This window comes from Pogoniulus pusillus, chromosome 4 (assembly GCF_015220805.1).
Source record: "Pogoniulus pusillus isolate bPogPus1 chromosome 4, bPogPus1.pri, whole genome shotgun sequence".
NCBI lineage: Eukaryota > Metazoa > Chordata > Aves > Piciformes > Lybiidae > Pogoniulus > Pogoniulus pusillus.
Genome location: NC_087267.1, coordinates 20,898,633 through 20,920,320, shown reverse-complemented (window position 1 = coordinate 20,920,320; position 21,688 = coordinate 20,898,633). Strand labels below are relative to the sequence as shown.

General features: G+C 48.6%; 1 protein-coding gene across 7 annotated transcripts in view; it reads left to right on the top strand.

Moving 5' to 3' along the window:
• Positions 1–213: 213 nt before the first annotated feature.
• The window catches only part of CCND2 (cyclin D2), a 48,326-nt gene continuing 26,851 nt past the window's right edge, over positions 214–21,688 (top strand). For 2 of the 7 annotated variants that reach the window (XM_064142350.1, XM_064142349.1), the window contains exons 1-5: positions 214–393; positions 2,305–2,522; positions 3,397–3,636; positions 4,061–4,276; positions 6,909–7,068. In XM_064142350.1, the coding sequence (XP_063998420.1) occupies positions 2,328–2,522; positions 3,397–3,636; positions 4,061–4,276; positions 6,909–7,068 (811 nt within the window). In that variant the 5' untranslated portion in view covers positions 214–393; positions 2,305–2,327. The other 5 variants (XM_064142351.1, XM_064142348.1, XM_064142354.1 and 2 more) reach the window with 5 other exon arrangements.

Genomic DNA, 21,688 nt, shown 5'->3' with positions numbered 1-21,688 from the left:
GTGCCCCAGACATCACCCCACTTCGGAAAGTCGGTGCCGGACAATTAGGACACCCGTTGTCCTCCCCCCCGAAACCCACATAAATCACAATCGCTGCATTGTCGGGCTACAAAGCCAGACGGGCGCGCTTATGAATTTAAGTTTGGAGAAGGAAAACGTGCGCTGACACAACACGCTCCCTGTTCACAGGAGTAGCCAGGAAGGGGAAATGAATGGTGGAAGTTAAAGAGCCTTTCATTGCGGAGCACGCCGCAACGCAGCGGGTCACCGCTCGCCGCCCTCGACGTACGGCGGGGGGTGCCCTCTCCTCGCTCCCTTTCTTCGCCCTCCTGAAACGCCAGCCTTACCGAGCAAAGATACTGCCTAAATCCGCCTACGGCGGCCTCGGCCCCGGTAAGCTCCCGCCTGGGCGGGGAGAGGGGTCGAGGAGGAAGGGAGGCGAGGGGCCACACACAGTGGCTGGCAGCTCCCGAACCGCACCGCCACTTGCTTTCAGCTGTGGCCGAGAGCTGCGCGCTCCGTGGATGGGACGCGGGGAGCGCGGAAATTATTTTGTGGCCAGTGCTGCTGGCAATGCGCGGAGGGCTTGGCTGTCCCAGCCCGGCTCCGCGTTACTGGGGGTCGGAAGGGAAACGTAGTCCTGCTGGCTTTTTCGTGCTTAAGCAGCCATTGCCTCCGACGAGGTGGGTTACGTGCGGAGCCGTCCCAGCCGGTTTTGCAAAGGAACCCTTGCCGACGGATTCCAGAGAGATGCAACCCACGACAAAGCCGGTCTCATCCCTCTCATCCGTTTTGATACAGAGGGGCTAGAGATGGGGTGGGAGGGAACGCATTTGACCACTCGCGGGCAAAGGCAGTCGGTCACCCGCCTTCCTCGATGCCAGCAAGACCCGTACGGCTCCTGGAACCGGCGCTGAGGTTAGGTGAAGGGGTTCCACCTCGCCCCCTTCCTTCCCGAGTTGCTCTCGATGGCGGGCGGCATGCGTCCTTAAATTATAATCTGCCCGGTAACAATCAGCGCGCAGCGGCAAAAGCCCCAGAGCTATTGGCTATGCAAATAGAGGGAGGGGAAGCGGTGCCCCAAACTCCCCAGTCATAGTTTTAAGGCGGTATTTCTTTTCTCCCCACCACCACCCAGCGCAACTTCGCGGCGCCTGGGTTGGTGGGGGGCGGGGGGTGGGCCGGCCGGCGGCAGGAGGCTTCGGGGATCGTGCTCTTCGCATCCCCCCGCGGGGCGGCTTCCTGGCCGCGGTTGCCCGGTTAGCTCATCCCCGGGCACCTTCTTCCCCCGCTGGGGAGCCTCTGCTCTGCCGTAGCAGGCAACGGCAGAGACTTCGCAAAGTTGACACATTTTGCAGTCGGGGAGCAGCTGCGACACCGGTGAAGTGCAAGAAGGGTGGAAGTCACCTAGTGCGGGATGTAACTCCTTTCCCCCCCTCCCCCCCCAACCCCAGCCAACCTCCTTACCACCCCCGCTGCATTTCCTAGAAAGTTATATCATTGTGGCCATGCAGTGCTAAAACGGTTCGCCTGCTAGAAACGCGTGTGTCTGCCGGATGAAGTAGATTGGTGATTAGATTTACGCCCCGAAAACGCCGCGGAGCCCCCCCACCCTGCAAAGAGGTTTGAAGTCTTTTTTCGGGATTGCTGTTAATGCTGCAGTTAGCGGGGAACTCCGTCCCTCCCCGGGGGCAGATAAAGGGGGTGCCGGACGGGGGAATGGGTCAAGGGCTTGAGAGGCGTGGATCTGGCAGCTCGCTAAACCGCGACATTTCATCCTTTGCCCCTCGTCGGCTCGGTGGGTACCGGTGGGAGATTAGTTTCTTGCAAGAAGATACGGGGTTTGCGTAGGTTCAGACGGGCTGTTGGAAAAGGAAAGCGCGGAGCGCATTTCATTTGGTAGCTGGAAGGAAGAAAAAGAGAAGCTGTCATTTGTGTGTGTCCCTATACGAGGGCCTCCCGGTTCCTTGTTAGCTTATAGAGAGGAAAGGAAAAAAAAAAAACAACCGCGTTTGATGTTACGTCTGACCAGCTGCTGTTCTCCATAATAACAAGAGAGAGAGAGCTGCCTGCCCTGACGAGTTGCGTCACTTTGCTTCAACTTTAGGCTAGAAATCAAGCGAGAGAGAGAGAGAGAGAGACGAGTTTCAAGGGACGCAGGAGCGAGCTGGAAAGCCCTGCCGTCTTCTTCCCACCCACCTACCCCTCCTCCTTTCCCCTTCTCCTTTCCCCACCCCCTTCCCCCCCCTCCAAAAAAAAAAAAAAAAAGAAAAAAAAAGAAAAAAGAAACCACTTTTCCATCAGAGAAAGAAGATCTCTTTGGAAACATGGAGCTGCTGTGCTGTGAGGTGGATCCCATGAGGAGAGCACTGCCCGACCCAAACTTGCTCTACGATGACCGCATTTTGCACAACTTACTAACCATAGAGGAGAGGTATCTGCCCCAGTGCTCCTACTTCAAGTGCGTCCAGAAGGACATTCAGCCCTTCATGAGAAGGATGGTGGCCACTTGGATGCTGGAGGTTTGTGTCCCGGTGCCTTTCCCTGGCCCCTAAACGCGACGCCGGTCGGGGCAGGGGGAACATAAGTGCGGCCGCCTGTCCCTGCCGCAGACATCCCTTCCGCCTTGAATTGCTCCCCCCGCCACAGCATGCAGGCTTTCGCCCCTCCGGTCGCGGTGGGGGTTCTTGTCCATCCCCCTCCCCCGTCCTGAGCTCACCCGGTGCGGTGCGGTGGGGGAAGGGGCGCGGGGAGCAGCAACAGCCCGCGGGGGATTAAATAGCCTATCCTGGGGGGGCTGCTGCAAAGTGGGGAGTCGGGGGTAGGTGTGGAGCTGGAAAAGTGATTTGTGATTAAAAAGTAAGGAAAAACCGCCTGCGGCTGCGGGCGGCCGGGAGCGCTTAAGACTGAGGCTTTTCTGGGAAAAGGGAGCTGTGCCCGGGGCATGGTGAGGGATGAGGTTGCCCGGCGACCCCCGTGTTTTGCCCAGGGAGGGTTTCGTGCCCACGTATGCAGCGGTGAGGACGAGCCTTTTTTTCGCCATGTTGCGTTGCTTGCAACTCAGTTCGGAGGCGCCGAGCCCGTCTCTCCCTCCCATTGCAAGAAGGGGTTTGGAAATGCTCCTTTCCACTGCCCCCTAGTTTCTCCGGCCTGGCAGGGGGCTACCGGGGAGCCCGAGCGTGCAGCGAAACCCCGCGTCGCCCCCCGTAACTTCAGGCGGGGCGGCGGAGGGCCCAGATCCTTGCAGAGTTGCCTGCCTTGCCCTGGCCCCACCACCCATCATTTGCCCCTTCAGATCTCCTTTGGGAGGTGGCCGTAACCGGACCAAACCCAGTGGGTTGGAAAGCACAGACTCCCTGCTTAGTTTTAATGTGCGATTTGTGCATTTTCTCCTAGGCTCCGATTTTTGGTAAATTTTTGAAACAAATTTTTTCGCTCGCTGTAGCTGAAGGGCTCCAAGACTGCTCGGGCTCTCCCCACCCTACCTCACCCTTGCTGTCTCCCGTCCTCCGCCCCGTCAACGTTGTATTGGGGGGCTCGGGGCTGAGGAACACCCCCGGGAGAATTTTTGCAATTGTCGGAAAAGACAGGGGACCGACCCGGCATGCCACCGGCATCAAAACCAGGACCTCCAGGGTAGTTTTAATATTTTTTATCGATTTTTTGAAAATATGACGAAATCAAAGAGGAGGGAAAGGGGAAAAAAAAAAAAAGGTCGCAACGAGAAAAAAGTCGGAGGCTGCTCGCTTGCTGCTGGATGGGGGTTTTCGGCTCTCCCACACAGTGTCTTGAATTCATTTCTTACTGAATGAACTAAAGGAATGTGAAAGCGGATTGACAGCCTTCCCAGGCTCTCCACAGATCTCCCCCTCCCCCAAAATTTAGCTCCCCGGGAAACAAAAATAGCAGGAGACAGGGGCAGGGAGGCAGTGGTCTGTTTCGTGCGGGCACTCATTTATTTATTTTTCCTGTCTCTTTCTATCTGTCGTGTCCCCCACCGAACCCCCTCTCCCACTTCTCTCACCGCCCCATCCCCTCCTTCCCACTGCTCCACTCGCAGGTCTGTGAAGAACAGAAGTGTGAAGAAGAAGTTTTTCCTCTGGCTATGAATTACTTGGACAGATTCTTAGCTGTGGTGCCCACTCGAAAGTGCCATCTGCAGCTGCTGGGGGCGGTGTGCATGTTCCTGGCCTCCAAGCTGAAAGAGACAATCCCCCTCACAGCTGAGAAGCTGTGCATATACACGGACAATTCTATCAGACCCCAAGAGCTGCTGGTAAGCAGCAGCAGCCCACCCCTGCCATCTTCTCTCTTCACTGGCCGCCAGCTCCTTCCCCCTCCCTGGGTCGGGTTCCAGTAAAGCCGGCGTTCAGCCCCGCTCCCTGCCTCGTTCAGGGGCACGGCGCTGCGGTGGGCGCCCGCGGGGGCAGTGGCGCCTGGGGCTGTCCCGTATACCCACTGGCGAGCCGCGCGTGTGCCCACCACCCGCCGCGGGCGCGGGTCTGGGTCTCCCCGCGGGGGAACCTCGTCGGGAGGGAGGGGCTGCGCGCACGTGCGCCGGGTGGGCGCCGTGGGTCGGCGGCGCCACCTGGCGGCAGACACGCGGTGCCGTGCATGACTTCACCACTGGAAGGGCTGACGGGGGGGGCCGCCTTAGGGGGAGCCGCTTCAGGGGAAGCCGCTTCAGGGGCAGCCGCTTCAGGGGTGGCTGCCGCAAGCTGCCCAGCAGGCTGGTCTAGTGGAAGGTGTCCCTGTCCACGGCAGCGGGGTTAGAGCTAGATGTTCTTCAAGGTCCGTTGCGACCAGAACCGTGCTATGACTATCCGGGCAGCACTCCCACCGACTGAGGTACTGTTGGTGCCCAACGGAACCCCAGGACAGGGTGGGTTCCTCACCCAGGGTGGCTTTCACTGTCGAAGGCTAAGGTACCAACAGGGAGATGTTTGGGTGTGTAAATTGGGAAGCTGAGGCCTTGTCTCTGGCTTTTGGGAATGTGATTCCCTACTGGTTATCAGCGAGGCAGGTGTCAGGGTGAAAATCCAGCTGTGGGTAAAGAAGCCATGCTTGGTGCTTGTGGGAGAGTTCATTCCAGACACAGCGAAAGCAGAAACGAAGAGAACCAAAACTTGCTGAAGGGAATAATTAACATTTGCAGAGGCATTCGTGGTGTAGTGTGCTAGACACGTGTTGAAGCCTCTCAGCTGCATGAGCAGCCAGGTTGCTTAGTTTCTCGCAGTTCCTGGCAAATGCCCATAGCCAGCTGAATCCCAGGAGATCTTTCCTTGTGAATCACTGGGTGAAGGCAGTGGGAATTCCCCCTGGGAGGGGTTGGGAGCTCATGCTTCTGCAGAGTGAAAAGCTTTGCCCTGCGAACTCTTGCCGTGGCTGTCACAGACAGGAGGTGTCCCACTGGTGGTATGGACTGTTGGGGAAGTTCCGTGGTGGCACTTGGCATGAGAACACCTGGAGCGATGTGCCTGCCTCTTTGAGCATGTGTCTTAAGTGCTTCCCTGGATTCAGTCCTCTAGATTAAAGTGCTCTTCTGTATCAAAATCTGCCACATTAGTGGCAGAAGGGAAGTGCTGAGCTCCTTGGTTAACGTAGTGGTTATTTACAGTAAAACATCTTACAGATATTTTTTTTCCTTGAGAAAGAAAAAATACCCCAAACATCTGGTTTCAGAGGCCTTTTTACATACGTGAATGTGAGATTTTTTTTCAGGCTATGGAGAGGACCATGTCATAATCCAGTAGGAATGCCTGTAGGGAAGCAAGTTGCTGTCAGAGTGGGCATCTATTCAGAGAAACGACTGTAGAAATGGCATTGTGGGGTCCATGTTTATGGTTTCTCAGCAACGCTGGTTGACATCTCCTGGGCTGCAAAATTAAAGGACTCTTTTTTTATTATTGGGTTTTTTTTGGACTTTCCAGCTCTGCAAGCTTAGCTGGGGCTCCGCGCCACACTGGGCTCCATCAGGCTCACGTATCAGCAAGACTCAAGAACCAGTGCATGGAACTTAGTTAATAGCTAATAGTTGATGTATGAGACGGGAAGTGGAATCAGAGCCTGCACTTTTATTTGTTCTGCAGGGCACTGTGAGGTGTTCAAAACTGATTTTAAATGTTGAAGGCTGCAGGTTTAGCCCTGCTTGAACCCTGTGACTGGGATCTGTTGATCCGGTACCATTCCTACATGTAATGGCATTGCACGGAATGGCCAGTAGTTACATATGCACCAAAACTTTCCTTTGATTTCAGTAGGAGCTTTGGGCATGCAAAGAATGTGGGAATGGATCCTACATGATTTATTGGCAGATAATTTACACAGGCTACTTCTTGGCTGTGTTGTGTGCATTTCCTTTCTGCAGAGGCTATGTCGGAGTAGTTTAAGCACCGTCAGATTTATCTGCAGGAGCTTTTGAATTCAGTTTTGGGAGAGAATGCCATCAAGCTAACTTCCCCAGATTTGTGAAAAAGGAAAAAAAAAGTATATGTGTTATTTTTGTGCACAGTTATCCCTAGGGCTTTAAAAGGCTATAAAGTAAGGACCATAGCCATTTAAAAGAAGTTACTAGGAGAGGACCACAGTGACCTTGGCAATATCTAATTGCAGGCTAAACTTTCTGGGTGGGAATTCAGCACTGGATACAGAAAAAGTAAAAATCTTGGCAGGAGCTGCCAGGTCTCATTATTTTCAGTAGAGCTTGACATTTCCAGTGTTCAAAAAAAAAAAGGGGGGAAGAAAAAAGTCAACAACTTCAAAGCACTAAGGACATATGTGGGGAAAAAAAAGTTTGAGCCAAACCAATTTAGCAGTGGTATAATTAGAGAAATAAGTGAAGTGGATTGTTTTATTTCAGGTTTGCTTATGGTTTTTCTTCTTCCCTCTCCATCCCCCCCTCCATGCAGGAATGGGAGCTGGTGGTGTTGGGGAAGTTGAAGTGGAACCTTGCAGCTGTCACTCCGCATGATTTCATTGAACACATCCTAAGGAAGCTACCCCTACCTAAAGACAAGTTGCTTTTGATCCGGAAGCATGCACAAACATTCATTGCCCTTTGTGCTACAGGTAGGCCAGGGTGCTCTGGGTGTGCCTGCTGCTTGCCTTGTGGTTGACAGAGCAGAGTAGCGGACTGGTGGTACAAAGCGTTTTTGTCCCCTCCATTCTTCTGTGATGCAGGAAGAGGCACTGAAGCCGGTGGGTTTGCTTGCAAAAGGCGTTGTGAATCTGGGCTCCCAGGCTGCTATCAACAGAATTCTTGCAGTGCCACTTGCAATCCTGCTCCTAAGGCATGCTGTGTTGCAGTGAAGTCAGGAAGACTAAGTTAGAGCAAGTGATTTTCCTGCTTTGCTTCTTTTTTTCCAAGGGGCACAGATTGTTTGTGAGGGTGGTGTGGGACTGCTGAGATACCAGAAGCAGTTGTGGCACATTAGCCCTCCCTGCAAAATGCATCGACCCCAGTGCGTTAGATGAATGTGTACATACATCTTTTTATTAACTGGATGCCATCCAGGTGAAAGGTAAAAAAAATGTATTTTTGAGATGTATGTGATGCTACCATGTTATTGAAGCACAGAGAATGGCAATTACAAAATAATGAATTAAGCTCCCCCCCAGCATTGGGATGTTTTCTGTAGCTTCAAGAAGTTACATGCTCTATTGGGCATTTGAAAGTAAACCAGTAAGTTAGAGAGAAAAGGGATCATGTCACAAAATGTTCAAAGTGGGTAAATGAGAACTAAGGGTTAGTTCCTTTAAAGCAAAGGAATCAAGTCTACATGTAGATTTTGGGACATGGTTTAGTGGCCATGGTGGTCTTAGATTGAAGGTTGGACTTAATGATCTTAAAGGTCTCTTCCAACCGAAACAGTTGTCTGAGTCTGTGATTCCAAGAGTGTGTAGCTAGTATCATTGAGAGGACAAGGAGCAATGGGTGTAAGTTGCAGCAAAAGAGGTTCTGCCTCAACACAAAGGGGAACTTCTTTACTGTAAGGGTCGCAGAGCACTGGAACAGGCTCCCCAGGGAGGTTGTGGAGTCTCCTTTGGACACTTTCAAGGCCTGTCTGGATGTGTTCCTCTGTGATCTGTGTTCGATAGTGTTGTCTTGCTCTGTCAGGGTGGTTGGACTCCCTTGGGTCCCTTCCAACCCCTAACATCCTGTGATCCTGAGAAGAGGGAAATGTTAACACTCCCTTTTTGCTGTATGTGTAGCTGAAGGCAGTTTCTGAAGACTAGGATGAGAATAATTCCTTCTGTAGAAGAGAGGCTTTTAATTTATACCTGGTGTGGTAGTTGGGAGGGATCCTAGGTCCCCCTTAAACAAAACCATAGTGACAGAGGTCCATCTCCCTGGACCATTCCCCCTGCTCGTCCCAGGGCATTGTAATATTGTTATTCTGTGCTGTCTTCTGGTATCACAGCTTAAAAGATAGTGCCTGACTTGGTCCCTCCTTCTCTTCCCTGCCCTTCCTCCCTTCGTGCCTCTCTCAGAACAAGCACGCGTTCTTACCGCATGGTTTGTGGAGCAGTTGGCTGGCAGGGAATTGAGCCCCTGGGGACTTCTAGGCCCCAGCTGGGGAGGGCAGTTTCAGCCTACCCTCAGGCTGACTGAGGGTGGAAGGGATGGAGAATTCTTGAAGGCCAGTTTGAGTCTAGCAGGGTTTGGTACTTACTCCACCTGATTGCCTTGCACATATATACTCTTGTAAATAGAATTTCTCTTTAAACTTCCAGTCAGTGTGCAGTAGCCTCATTCTTACTCCCAGAAAGGGATGAGAGTCGTTTCTGTCCTCCAGTACTGGGTACGCTCTTGGTCCCAAACTGGGACCACTTTTCTTTTGTGTCTGAGTTTCTTTCTTCCCCAATGACCTTTAGAAAATCACTATGCTCGAAATGGTACCTAATAGAGTGATATTTTGATCGCTTCATAGAATCATAGAATCAGCCAGGTTGGTAGAGACTTCAAAGATCATCCAGTCCAACCTAGCACCCAGCCCTAGCCAGTCAACTAGACCATGTCACTAAGTGCCTCAGCCAGGCTTTTCTTGAACACCTCCAGGGATGGCAACTCCACCACCTCCCTGGGCAGCCCATTCCAATGCCAAGCACTCTCTCTGCCAACAGCTTCCTCCTAACATCCAGCCTAGACCTCCCCCAACACAACTTGAGGCTGTGTCCCCTTGTTCTGTTTCTGTTTGCCTGGCCGAAGAGACCAACCCCACCTGGCTATAGCCTCCCTTCAGGTAGTTGTAGACAGCAATGAGGTCTGCCCTGAGCCTCCTCTTCTGCAGGCTGCACACCCCCAGCTCCCTCAGCCTCTCCTCACAGGGCTTTGTTCCAGGCTTCTCACCAGCTTGATCGCCCTTCTCTGGACACATTCCAGTATCTCAACATCTCTCTTGAATTGAGGACACTTCTTAGAAGCTAGGCCCAGAAAAAATAAACAGCGTGCTGTGTTTTCCAGGGTTATTGTCAAGTAGCATGTGGCTCAGCATTTGAATTCACTGTGGCTTCATGCACCTATAGGAGCTGTTCTGTTTGTGTTTTTGCAGAGGGGAAAGGAAGACAGGGTGCAGGTTTTGGCTATGAATATCTCCTATGCCTGCATTTCAGTGTTTGAGACGTCATAGCTTTTACTGTGTAAGACAGTTCTTGTGATCTCAAGCAATTTGTTTTAGAGACTCTAATAAGGGATACATTAGGATCATTTGATTTTTGGTTGCCAAGATGTTCAAGCTTTCATAGAATCATAGAATTGTCAGAGTTGGAAGGGACCTCAAGGATCATCTAGTTGTGGCACACCTGCCATGGGCAAGGACACGTGCGCTAGATCAGGTTGCTCAGAGCCACATCCAGCCTGGCCTTAAAAACATCCAGAGATTGGGCTTCCACCACCTCCCTGGGCAACCTGTTCCAGTGTCTCTCAGCACCCTTATGGTGGAGAACGTCTTCCTAATGTTTGATCTAAATCTTCCCTCCTTAGCTTGGATCCGTTCTCCCCAGTCCTGTCCCTATCTGACACTCTAAAAAGTCCCTCACCAGCTTTCTTGTAGCGCCCTTCAGATACTGGAAGACCACAATAAGATGTCCTCAGTGCCTTCTCTTCTCCAGACTGAACAATCCCAACTCTCTCAGCCTGTCTTCATAGCAGAGGTGCTCAAGCCCTCTTATCATCCTTGTGGCCCTTCCCTTCCTTTTTCACTGCTGTTGTATAATGATTTGCAGGCAAAAGACTGCAAGACTCAATAGCTATTAAGTATAACTCTGTCCTAGGGTTTGCAGAGTCACTCTTGGTTATTCATCAGACATTTCTAGACTGATTACGTTACGATTATTCTTTGTCTTTTCACCTTAGCCAGCATTAACTCACATTTGTCTTCTGGGAAAGATGATCTTTCCCATGGACGTTTCTATGGATCCTCTCATCACCATGAACCTCCAATGTGTTGTCTTGCAACCCAGACCATTCTTTCCTCTCTTGTTGCTTTCACCTCCTGGGTTGTTCTGTTTCATTCAGGAGGACCTAGTCTTGTGTGGCCTACATTTCATTATGATTTAACTTTCCAAATTCTGATCTGTAATCCTTCACTCTTGAAGTTTTCCATATAACCAAACCATTGCAAGACTGAGGGCCTTGAAGGTGATTCCCAAGTCTATGACTTCACTGCATGAGGTTTGGTTTTATTTTCATGGTTAGCTCCATGCTTTATTAGTCTGTCCACTGAGATCCAGACCAGCATCTGCTTTCCAACTCTTAGCTCTGTAATGCACTTCTCTCACATGATTCCCTCATGTGGTCTGTTTCTTGTGTTATGTGTCTCCAGTGCATGATCCAAAATCCTTTACACAGAGTTTGGTTTTCTTGTGAGACACAACTGATGGCTTATGGAGTGTCTTGAAAGACAGGGCTGTAGATTTTCTTCTCATCTCGTTTTTCACAAAGCATTGTGTTGGCATTTGATTCTGAGGAGGACCCACAAGCCTTTGGAGTTTAAAAAGCAGAGCTCTTACCCAAGCACCCACTGCCAATTTTCTACCTCCATCATGGTTTACTAGCAAGCTACTATCACCATTTGCATTACAGAAATGTTGCTGTTACTTTATTTCCCTTTCACTGCCACTCTTCTCAAATGTATTCTCACCATCCTCAGTGAAAAAAAAAGTCCCTTCTCAGCAGACTTCCTTCCAGATCCAGTTGTCATTTCCTTTTCTTGTCCTTAATGGTTTCAGAGCTCTCATCATCTGCTCTGTTTCTTCTTTCCCTTTCTCCCTCAAAACTTCTGCTCTCCACCAGCTTGGGTTAAGCCTGGTATTTCATTTCCCCATTTGCCTTCTTTCAGCAGTATGACCTTCTTCAACATGTGGCTGCCTCTTCCATCAATGTTATTAGACTGGTTCTGAATCTTTTCTATTACCAGGCCTGACCACACTCTGGCTACCAACTCTGATCTGAAGCACAGCAATGAGTCTTCATTTGCAAATTCTTTTCTGTGCAGCTTTGTCTACTCTGACTTTTTATTCTTCTTCAGAGTATCATGCAAACTCTGGCATAGCTTGAACTTCTTTCCTTGAGCCTGAGTTCTTCTTCGTTGACTCTTTTTAATTCCTTAGCAAAAGTGTTATACTAGAAATTCCCAAATGTTCCCTACCTTTATGGAGCCAGCTGTGATCTTGATCCTGAAATGCTTTGTGTCAGCAAAGGGAAAGGGAAGAAAGCATTAACAGTGCTGGGTGTGTGGGATAAGGGATGTTAGGGTGCTGGGAACAAATTCTTTACCATGGTGGTGGTGGAACACTCCAACAGGTTGCCCAGGGACGTAGTTGAGGCCCTATCCTGGAGGTATTCATGGTGAGGCTTGACAGGGCTCTGGGCAACCTATCTAGTTGAGGATGCCCCTGCTGACTGCAGAAGGGGTTGGACTTGATGATCTTAAAGTTCAGTCCAATATGTGACTGGAAGACCTTTGGAGTTGCCTTCCAACCCAGACCATTCTGTGATTCTGTGATCACTTTGCTGTCCTTTCTGTTTGAGTATTATGCAGGAGTGGACGATACCCACTTCTTCCATATGTTCTTCTCAGCATCTTCTGTCATTTTGTCACTCTCTGCATTTCTCTGTCTTTATTTTGAGCCCAGTTTCTGAAACAATCTCTGTGGATCTAAATCCATGGCCACTTCCCAGCCCTTGCAGTGATTAATGATTCACGTGAGCGTGACTGAAACTGGAACGTAGCCCTCTGTGCCCTTGCTCCCACCTGAACGTACAGCTGCTGGGAAACACAAGCTTATTCCCTGAATAGAAAGTTTTCTCTTTCCTCTGCCCTCACGACACTTCCAGAGTACTCTTTCTGTAGTGAAAGAGGCCAGAAGCAGTGGGTGTGCAGCCTTGTACTGTCATAAAGTGAGAGCTTGATCTGTTGGCTCAGAGTTGCCCGTGTGTGCGCTGTCTTTCTTAAAGTGGCCTCACTTACTGTGTCCTCAGAGCATATAGATGGGCATGCACTGGCACAGCCTAGTCTGGCATGACGTTGTTTGTTTTCTCATCCTGCTGGTGGCTCCCCATGCAAGCTAAAATCTCCTTCAGGAGTTTTGTGGATTTGGAAGGCACTGAGGCTGCATCTGGAGCCCCCACCCTTGCAATGTAGCTTGGCAAAATGAATGCTTATGCTTTTTCAGCATGGGTGGATCCTGTTGATCTCTGAGCTCAGTGGAGATCATCCTTTTGCTCTCTGGGATCACCTTTTCTGCTTTGACCCCACCTCCATCTGTTGATTGCTCTGAACCTTTTGTTTCTCCTCTGTCTCCTCACACAGGGCTCTACAGTTCAGAAATGTTTTCTGGTGGCTTGCCTGTTTGCTTGTATGTGCTGTGTACCAAGGCAGGGAATTGTTCCTGGAGGATTGGGAGACAGGACTGGTTACAGAGCTGCAATGCAGAGCGTGCCATGGCGTTGATGAAAAGAGAACCACACAATGTTTCTTCAGCTTCAGCATGGTGCCCTTCATTTCTTCTTCCAGGCTGCTCAGAATCACAGATGCCCAGCTGCTTCCTTGCTTTTTTCACACTTTTTCCTTGAGGGCTGTTTGTGCTGCTGTTCTGGCACAGGATATCCCTTTTTATCTCATTGTCTATAGAAGGCAGGTTTTGGGGGAGGACAGGCTGTGCAAGCCAGCTTTCAGAAAAAGGAGCTGTGACTCTCTGAGCATCAGCTGCAATGAAGAGATTAATCTCAGTGAGGAGGTTTCAGTGTTTTGTTTAAAGGACTTGTAAAACTTCAGAGGAAAAAAGCTTCACAGGCTTCCAGAGACAGAGGGCAATTTGTGTAGATCCCTGGAGCCAGCTCTTTGCATGGTCAGCTTGGAGTCTGTGGCAGGTGAGATGTTCCCATGTCAGATACAAGGTAGCATTGCAGAGGCCAGTGGCTTTCAAGGCCTGTGCCTGAAAGAGGCTAGGAAAGAGGAGGAAAATTTCAGCTTGAAGTCAGTTTTTTGCAGTGTGCCAGACCTCTACCCGGTGTTTCTGGGACATTAATCACCTACATTTGAAAGCTGAGGAGGCTTTTTTTTTTTTTTTAAACTTCTGGCCAAATCCTGGGTCCTTACTCAGGCAGAAGTTCTGTGGAAGTCAATGGGAGTGTTGTCTGAGTAAAGACAGCAAGATGAGGCACAAGCTCTAGTAGTGATCTAGATGGTGACCACACAGAATGCTTTGTAGCACCAAGAGGCATGTTTGGCCCTCAGGACTCCTGCTGGTCAAATCCACTATGCTTTCCCCCTCAATGTATGAGTTATTTGGCTCAGTCCCTACAAAGCATGGTAGGAGTTTTATTTGGGACCTGGTGGGTTTTTTTTGCAGAGGGGCAGAAAGAAGTCCACAGAGGCTTTGTTGGGTGGATTAATCTCTTAGAAATAAAATACATATTGAAAAATGGCAGTGGTTGCACAAGCACTCCTTGCATGACAGAAGAAATAATAGTCCAAATGAATTTATTACCACAGAAAAGAAGGCTCTTGCCTGTTGACTGGGAGAGGCAGTATATTGAACTTCCCAGCAAAGCAAAGCCCAAGAACCATGTAAGTTCCATCAGCAAGTAAGCAGAGTCTGGTAAATGTCTTCTGCGAGCAGATTCATTCCTTAAGTTATAGGACTTGTCAGATCTGGGAAGATAGGGTGGAAGGAAATGGAGGAGAAGAGCCTTTGCTGATGCAAGCTGGTGTGGTCCCACTGCTACCAAGTAACTTGCCCTCCTTCCTACCTGCTGTAGATGTGATTTCAGGGTGGTTCGGGCACTACCATAATCCCAATCCTTGCTTGGGCTTCGTTAGGGAAAGGGGTAGAACAAGTGAAAATAATAATCAGTGCAAACAGTTGTTGAGAAATAATGTTTATGATCAGCTAATACACATTGTAGCTTTGAAGTTCTTCTCCCTCTCTGCTCTGCCTTAGTGAGACCACATCTGAAATACTGTGTCCAGTTTTGGCATCCCCAGTTCAGGAGAGGCAGGGATCTGCTGGAGAGAGGCCAGTGGAGAGCCATGAGGATGATCTGGGTACTTGAGCATCTCCCCTATGAAAAGAGACCGAGAAACTGGAGGCTGTTTAGTCTGGAGAGAAGACTGAGAGGAGAACTGATCAATGTGTATCAGTATGTGAGGGGTGGGTGTCAAGTGGCTGGGGCCAATCTCTTTTTGATGGTCAGCAGCAATAAGAAAGGAGCAACAGCTACAAACTGGAACACAGAAGGTTTCACCTCAACATGAGGAGAAACGTCTTCAACAGTGAGGGTGACAGAGCACTGGAACAGGCTGCCCAGAGAGGTTGTGGAGTCTCCTGCTCTGGAGACTTTCAAAACCTGCCTGGATGCATTCCTGTGTGAACTCCCCTGGGGGTTCCTGCTTTTGGCTGGGGGGTTGGACTGGATGATCTCTCGAGGTCCCTTCTAACCTCTAAGTTTCTGTAAGTCTGTGTGAACATACACTTGACATAAACTATTCAGCCTGTTTCCCTGTCTCTATCTCATGTGGGTGGTTGTGGTGGAGCATTAACATTTAGAAATGGGTCTAAAACTACCCTATAAAAACCAAATGCTTTTTACTTTACTGTAGCCCAGGAACAGAATTAGGTTTCTGCCCTCCTGACTACTCAAAAGAATAGAAGCAGATGTGCATCCTACTTTACTTGACAGATTTTTGTTTGGTCATACTTGGCGCTGCCATGCTGAAGAATCATCTGGCTTTGCCTTTGAAAGCTGAAATAGTTAACATGGGGGAAAATTTCAGTGTCTTGTATAGATACGACAGCAAGAGGAAAAAAAGTATGGCAAATATAGTTAAAACCCTACTGCTTTTGGGGAAAAAAATAGAATGCTGACACTGGAACTGCATTTGGACCAAAAGAGGCATGAAAGGAATTCGCTGTTTGCATTGTTTTCCTTAGATCTTTCTTTAAAACTCAGCTGGTTAAAGACAGATCCATGCTTGTATTTGTTGTGCAGTCGTTGGGTGAAGTTTGAGGCCGGGTGACATTTAACCATTATCTAAACAATTCTATAAACTGGTATTGGTGGCTGTCAAGATTCTGTTCTCCTGATGGCAGTAAAACTGCTTTTTTTTATCCCTACGTTGCTCAAGGTAGCAGTTTCCAATTCAGCTCTGAAAATAAACCTCTGTTAAGTTATAGAAATGAAAATTGGCTGTTGAAAAACTCAACCAGCAGCCAAAACATTAACAAGGGTCATTGTAAGAAGGTAGATTCATAGATTCATAGAATGATTGAAGTTGGAAGGGACCATAAAGATCATCCAGTTCTATCCCACCTGGCTTTGGCACACTGAGCACGTTCAGCCTGGGTATTTGTCAGTGCTCTTTTCCTTCCGCCAGTGCTCATTTATTGGCTGTGAGCAAGGGCTTCCCCTTGCAGGACCTCTCTGGGTTCCTGTGTCCAGTTCCCTCCTGTTTTAGACTAATTGTCAACCTTGCCTTTCTCTGGATCAGAGCTAGTGAAGCCCACTGGATCGGGAGCGAGCCAGCAGAAGAGCTTGGCTGCTGTACACAGGGTCTTAGAAGCTGAGCACGGCTGACGTGCTGGGTGGGCAGCAAGATGCCCTGAGCACATGTATGCAGTCATGCCCTGGCTGCCTCAGCTTCATCTAGTCTGAAAGCAGGGTGCTGATTCAGGGTACCCTGACTTTGTTTGTGACTCCAATCAGCCTTGTCCAGAGTCAGATGTGTTTCAAAGAGCAGCTTCTAGTGTCATTCTTTTTGGTTTCTAACAGTGACAGCAACAGGTTTGTGCAAGAATGGTCTCTTTGTTTTTAAGGTCCTTTTGGAAAAAGGAAATGGAGATGGGGATGGGACAGTTTCTAGTGTCCATTGCTTGGGAATAGAAGGTGAAACAAGTCCTCTTGAAGAAACCAGGATTTCCTCTTGACTTTGTTCATGTGCTCAGATTCTGGGAGGATCATAGGATCATAGGGTATTAGGGCTTGAAAGGGACCCAAAGAGATCAAGTCCAACCCCCTTGCTGGAGTAGGACAATACTAACTCAGATCACAGAGGAACACATCCAGACAGGCCTCAAAAGTCCCCAGAGAAGGAAACACCACAGCCTCTCTGGGGAGCCTGTTCCAGTGCTCTGCGGATTTGAGGGCAATCTGGCTGTGACATCTGTCACCCCATTGATCGCCAGGGTTGATTGGGCTGATCTGGCTGGCTAGGCAGGTGTCCCCTTCCTCCCTCACCACTCCATGTGTGTCCCTCCCGAAGCTGCATGCTTGGTCAAAGAGGACAACCTTCCCCGGTAGAGACGGTGCCGGTCATCGGTCAAGGGTATGCAGTAGCTGCACTCCCCGGCTAGAACCTCCAGACAAGCTCATGTTGTTGCACTCCTCCTTGGACTTTTAAGGAGGCTCTTTTTGTGCTTTCCCATGGAGTTGCGTAAATCACAACAAAGTCAGAGATAGAGCCACACCTTTGGTGCCATCTCTGGGTGCCCTTTAACTGAGGTTGCACGTAGGTCCAAGAGAAGGATTTAGCTTGTAGCCTTTCTTCAGGTGTTCAGAAAAGGGAGCTCTTTATAATTTCCCCTCTATACTCCTGGATGCGTTCCTGTGTGATCCTGCTCTGGCAGGGAGGTCGGACTGGATGAGCTTTCAAGGTCCCTTCCAGCCCCTGACATTCTGTGATTCTGTATTTCAGGTTTCATCATCTGCAACAAGAATTTGACATAAAAGCCCATGTTGCAGCTTCATATTTGGATTCTTTCCCTGTTATTTAGATTAATATAAGTAAATAAATAAAATCTTAGGGCATGTCTTTGACCTAACCCTGGGAGCAGTTTTACCCGGTTGAAAACTGAGAGAGGATGCTGGGACTTGTCTTGTTGGGGAAAGCAAAGGTGGAGGTTTATAAGTGAAAACAACCAATGTTAAAAAAAAAAAAAAAGGCTTGGTTTGAATTTCTCAGTGTAAGGTAAGAGACACACAAGGTGGGGAGTAGTTCTGCATCCCCTCAGCTATGGCCCTTAATATTTATACTTTTCTCTGCATCTTGACAAACATTTCAAGTAGTTATTGCTTTTCTTGAATATGGAAATATGCTAATTACAGCCTTTATCCCCCTGCCTGCTCTTTTCCTCAGCCTTTTCTATTCAACCCTCTAGGTGGCCCAGCACAATGTGGCTGCTTTTCTTTCAGTGAGCTCCTTCCACGCTAATAGGGTCCGGGGTGATGTGGAGAACCATGTGCACAAAATTGGTGCACCACCCCCCATCCCTTTGTGGGCATGTCAGGTTAAATTCATATCAGCAGGAGGGTCACTGCCATGATTTTCAATAGCGCAAGATGAGGTGATGACTTCAGACAATGGTGCCACACTCTCCAGTTGGAGACACTTGCCTCACCAGTTGCAGTAGTTAATTAATATGCTAAAAATAGAAGCCGGTGATACAAATCGCTGCCTGTTGTACAACAAAGCCTGGGCATGTGTAGCTTTGATAGCCAAGTTTATGGTGCTTGTTATGGAGGGAAGTTAGTTTAGAGCTAGAGGCGATGCAAGACTTTCTGGATGCTGAGCTTTAGTCACTCCGGGCCTCTGGCCATTTGCTGGCTGTCTCATTTGCATTATGAATGACATTAAGGGAGCTAACAAGGTTATTGGGCATAGAAACGTTCTCATGTGACCCCACGTGGAAGCAGACCTACAGCAGTGCTAGTTGGCAGGGGCACTGTGGCTCTTTATTCGGCTTCCTAGGAAGACGGTTTCTGGGAGTAGATCTGAAATCAACCACAAGAAGACCGACATGTAGACAATGTGAAGGTCTTGATGCAAGCCCCTAGGAGGGAAGGAAGTTCAGAGGGCAGGCTGGAGCTGTGTCCTTCACTCAGCCCACAGTGTCTGGCCAGTGCTGAGTGCAAGACATCTGCCTGTTGCTTGGATCTCCCCAGCAGCGGCTGGGGGCTGAGTGAAGCTGCACCCATAAGGACTCAGTGACCACATGTAGGGGTGTGAGCCCATTGGGGCCTCCAACTGTGTCCATTCTCCCTGCTGCTGGCTCTAACGATGAGTGGGAAGGGTAGGTTTTGCTTCTCACCCACTGTTTTATAGGTTCTGTAGGGACTGTCCATACACTGACAGAGTGTGAGAGGTTTCACATCATCTTTTTACTACATTTTCCCCAAAGCTCAAGACAAGAAGGTGTAAACTATGGAAAATCTGTTGCCAGCTATAGTTCCCTGGAGGTGTTCAAAAAAAGAGTGCGTGAGGCACTTAGTGCCATGGTGTAGTTGATTGGCTAGGGCTGGGTGCTAGGTTGGACTGGATGATCTTGGAGGTCTCTTCCAACCTGATTGATTCTATGATTCCCATGTGTACCTAGGAGATGTTTTGGGAAGTCCAGAGATTAAATGCAGGAGTTGCCTCCCGACTTAGGACCACGTTGGCTAAAATGCAGCCTGGTGCATGCCAAGGCAAGCACACAGGATTCACAAACCCAAGCAAATGCAGGAGAAAGAGACTCGTGGAGATGTAGTCTGCTTTAATTTATCCCTTTTCTAAATGAATTGGTGGGATTGCTGATGGCTCTGTAGATGAGAGAGCAAAGTCTTCTCCAGAAGTGTTTGAACATCCTTAAATTTTGCAGACATTTGTTATTTGCTCCAGGAGGAGTCTCTCGACACCCACACAAGCACATAAACATTTGCAACCTTTCTAAGAACGTCTCCTTACCAGAGCTCTTTAATCATTCGTGCTTTCCTGTTGGACTTTGTAAACTGGTGGCCCAGCAATCACACTTCTGTGGAGCCATGAGCTATGAGATCAACCCAAAGGAATGAACTACTGCAGCAGTCACGTGGAGTCAAGTCCTGGGGGCTCCTGTCAGTAGCAGTGAGTGAGAAGAGAGGCAAACTGGTTGTTTTGAGGGCTTAAAATCCCACTGCATTTATTATTGTCTGTTTTTGAGGTCTGTCTCGATGAGAAGTGCAGCCGCACTGGGGATGGGGCAGGCTCTGTGGGGAGTCCATGTGCTATGTTTCTGGTAGCCTTAACCCTTCTCATCTATTTACAGACTTGTCCTTGAATGCATGCTTATGAACCCACCTAACATAAATGTGAAAGCGATTTTGGTCATCAAAGAGCAGTTCCTGTTACCTTGACATGCACTGAGATCAGCATCCTCAGGGCTATTTCCTGCCCTGAGGCATGAAAAATAGGAGTCAAGGCTGATAAATAAGATTCAAGGCTCTTCTACTGTTAGCTCAGTCATTAGTAGGGGCAATGTGACTTAATTCCCAAGTTCACCAGCTTTCCAGCGCACAGTGGTTTCTTAAAGTAGTGCATAATTAATGAGTTTTATAATGATGACAGTCCTTATGAATTGCTTCAGTCAGTGGCAGTTTGCCCTTTCAGAAGCATTTGTGAGAGTCTGCTGAACTGCCCTGGTAGGAAGGACAGTGGGCTTCAGCAGTCTGCAGCAGTGGCTTTACAGGTGGTCACCTGCTGGTAACTTTGAGACACATAAATCCATCTCAGGGTTTTAACTCCCTCTTTTTTCTCTTGACTTCTAACATTCCACCTCCAGTCTTGTCTGGATGAATGTTGTGCCACGAGTCCACTCTTACTTGACTGCTCCTTTCCTTGTGAGACCCAGGGATGTTTTGCAGCTTGAAGAATCACAGAACATTAGAGGCTGGAAGGCACCTTCAGAGATCACTGAGTCCAACCCCCCGTGCCAAAAGCAGAATTACCTAGGGTAGTCTGCACAGGAATGCATCCAGGCAGACTTTGAAAGTTTCCAGAGAAGGAGACTCCACAGCTGCTCTGGGCAGCCTGTTCCAGGACTCTGTCACCTTCACTGTGAAGAAGTTTCTCCTCGTATTGAGGTGAAACCTTCAGTGTTCCAATTTGTATCCATTGCTCCTTGTCTTGTTACTGCACATCACTGAAACCCCCCTCTACTTGACACCCACCTCTCAGGTATTTGTAAATATTGATGAGATCCCTTCTCAGTCTTTCTCTTGTCAAGACCAGACAGAGGAGCCTGCCATCTCCACAGCTATTGCAGTATTTGCCAGCTCAGAGTCTGAGAGGCTAAAAACAACTCTGCATGTGTCTAAAACTTATCCTAGAATCAACCAGGTTGGAAGACACCTCCAAAATCATCCAGTCCAACCTAGCACCCAGCCCTAGCCAATCAACTAGACCATGGCACTAAGTGCTCCATCCAGGCTTTTCTTGAACATCTCCAGGAAACTTGAGCAGACATCAACAGGGTTACAGAATCTGAGTTAGCTGAGCAGAGAGAATGCGAGATCTGCTCTTAACAGACCTGTAACAATCTGTTTCTACAAATAGACTGTATGTGTTGACTGTGGTTTACTTTATAGTAAGTATTACCTGGGTTTTCTTTACCTTCATTCAGTTCTCCCAGCTGATAGAGAGGGGGTTTGTTGGTGAGTTATTCTGGAATCAAAAAACTTGTAAACCAAGTTTCATTTCAGAAAGACAGCAGTAACCTAGAAGACCTGGAAATTTAGTGAGACATGCTGATAAAACAATGCCTGTGGCAGCACCATAAACCATAGAAGTGTCTTATAAAGGTCACGAAAAAACATTCAGTTTTGTTTTCATTTCTTCTCTGGTCCCTGTGAGATGTGTGAGAGCAAGGTTTGAAATGCAGTTTCAGTTTGTTTATTAAGGCAATAGGAGTAATGACAAATGTGAGCATTGCTTTTTCTTTGGCTGCGTAGCTATAGGCTGTAAGTGTTCTCACTTCTAATTGCAAAGGTGGCAAAGATGAACTGCTCATTAAAATGTCTTTCCTGGGCAGGTCTTTAAATGTTCAAGTTAATTAAGTCTTTAAAAATTGACATGACTAAAAAAAAAGTCTCAGTTTGGTCCTTTGTGATGCCTTATCCCACTTAGTTTTCTGGTTATACAGAGAGTTCTGATGTGATCAAGGCCCAGATTTCTGACATAAATTGCAGAAAGCCTCCTTCTTCTCTTTCCTTTTCTTTAAAACTAAGGAAAGACTATTAAAAATTGTCCAGGTTTACTTTATGCATCAGTGAGAATAAAAGACTGAACTGCATTTCCATTTTAATTTGCAGATCTGTTACCCCTCCTTTGACCGCTTGTGATGAGCGGTGTGACTAATGAGCTCCACCAGACCCCAAAAGAGTGGCACTTTTCCC